Source organism: Cucurbita pepo, unplaced genomic scaffold (assembly GCF_002806865.2).
Source record: "Cucurbita pepo subsp. pepo cultivar mu-cu-16 unplaced genomic scaffold, ASM280686v2 Cp4.1_scaffold010611, whole genome shotgun sequence".
NCBI lineage: Eukaryota > Viridiplantae > Streptophyta > Magnoliopsida > Cucurbitales > Cucurbitaceae > Cucurbita > Cucurbita pepo.
In genome coordinates this window covers 1-392 of record NW_019656497.1, presented here as the reverse complement: position 1 = coordinate 392, position 392 = coordinate 1, and the positions used below count along the sequence as shown (strand labels likewise).

The 392-nt window shown below is 45.2% G+C and overlaps 1 protein-coding gene across 1 annotated transcript; it reads left to right on the top strand.

The window, feature by feature from the left end:
* Positions 1-5: 5 nt before the first annotated feature.
* LOC111787329 (methylsterol monooxygenase 2-1) lies at positions 6-386 on the top strand (the record flags this gene model as incomplete). The annotated part of the gene is made up of 2 exons (XM_023667361.1): positions 6-88; positions 182-386. Coding segments are annotated over 2 exons (288 nt in total), but the record flags the coding sequence as incomplete, so codon positions are not given.
* Between the last annotated feature and the right edge of the window lie 6 nt (positions 387-392).

The following is a 392-nucleotide window of genomic DNA, read 5'->3' as shown; positions in this document are numbered from 1 at the left end:
TTATTGTGGAGGATTTTGTTTTCTACTGGGGCCATAGAATTTTACACACCAAATGGCTGTACAAGAACGTCCACAGCGTGCATCACGAGTAAGCGAGATTTACGAATGAAAATTCATGGATATGCTGCCTTCTTCCATGATAAAATCGTCTTAGGCTGTTTTATCGTTCTTATACGTGCAGATACGCTACCCCTTTTGGACTAACATCAGAATATGCTCACCCTGCCGAGATCCTGTTCCTCGGATTCGCAACCATTGTCGGTCCTGCTCTTACCGGTCCCCATCTAATGACTCTGTGGTTATGGATGGTACTTCGAGTGCTAGAGACGGTCGAGGCTCATTGTGGTTACGATTTTCCTTGGAGCCCTTCAAACTTCATACCTTTGTATGGG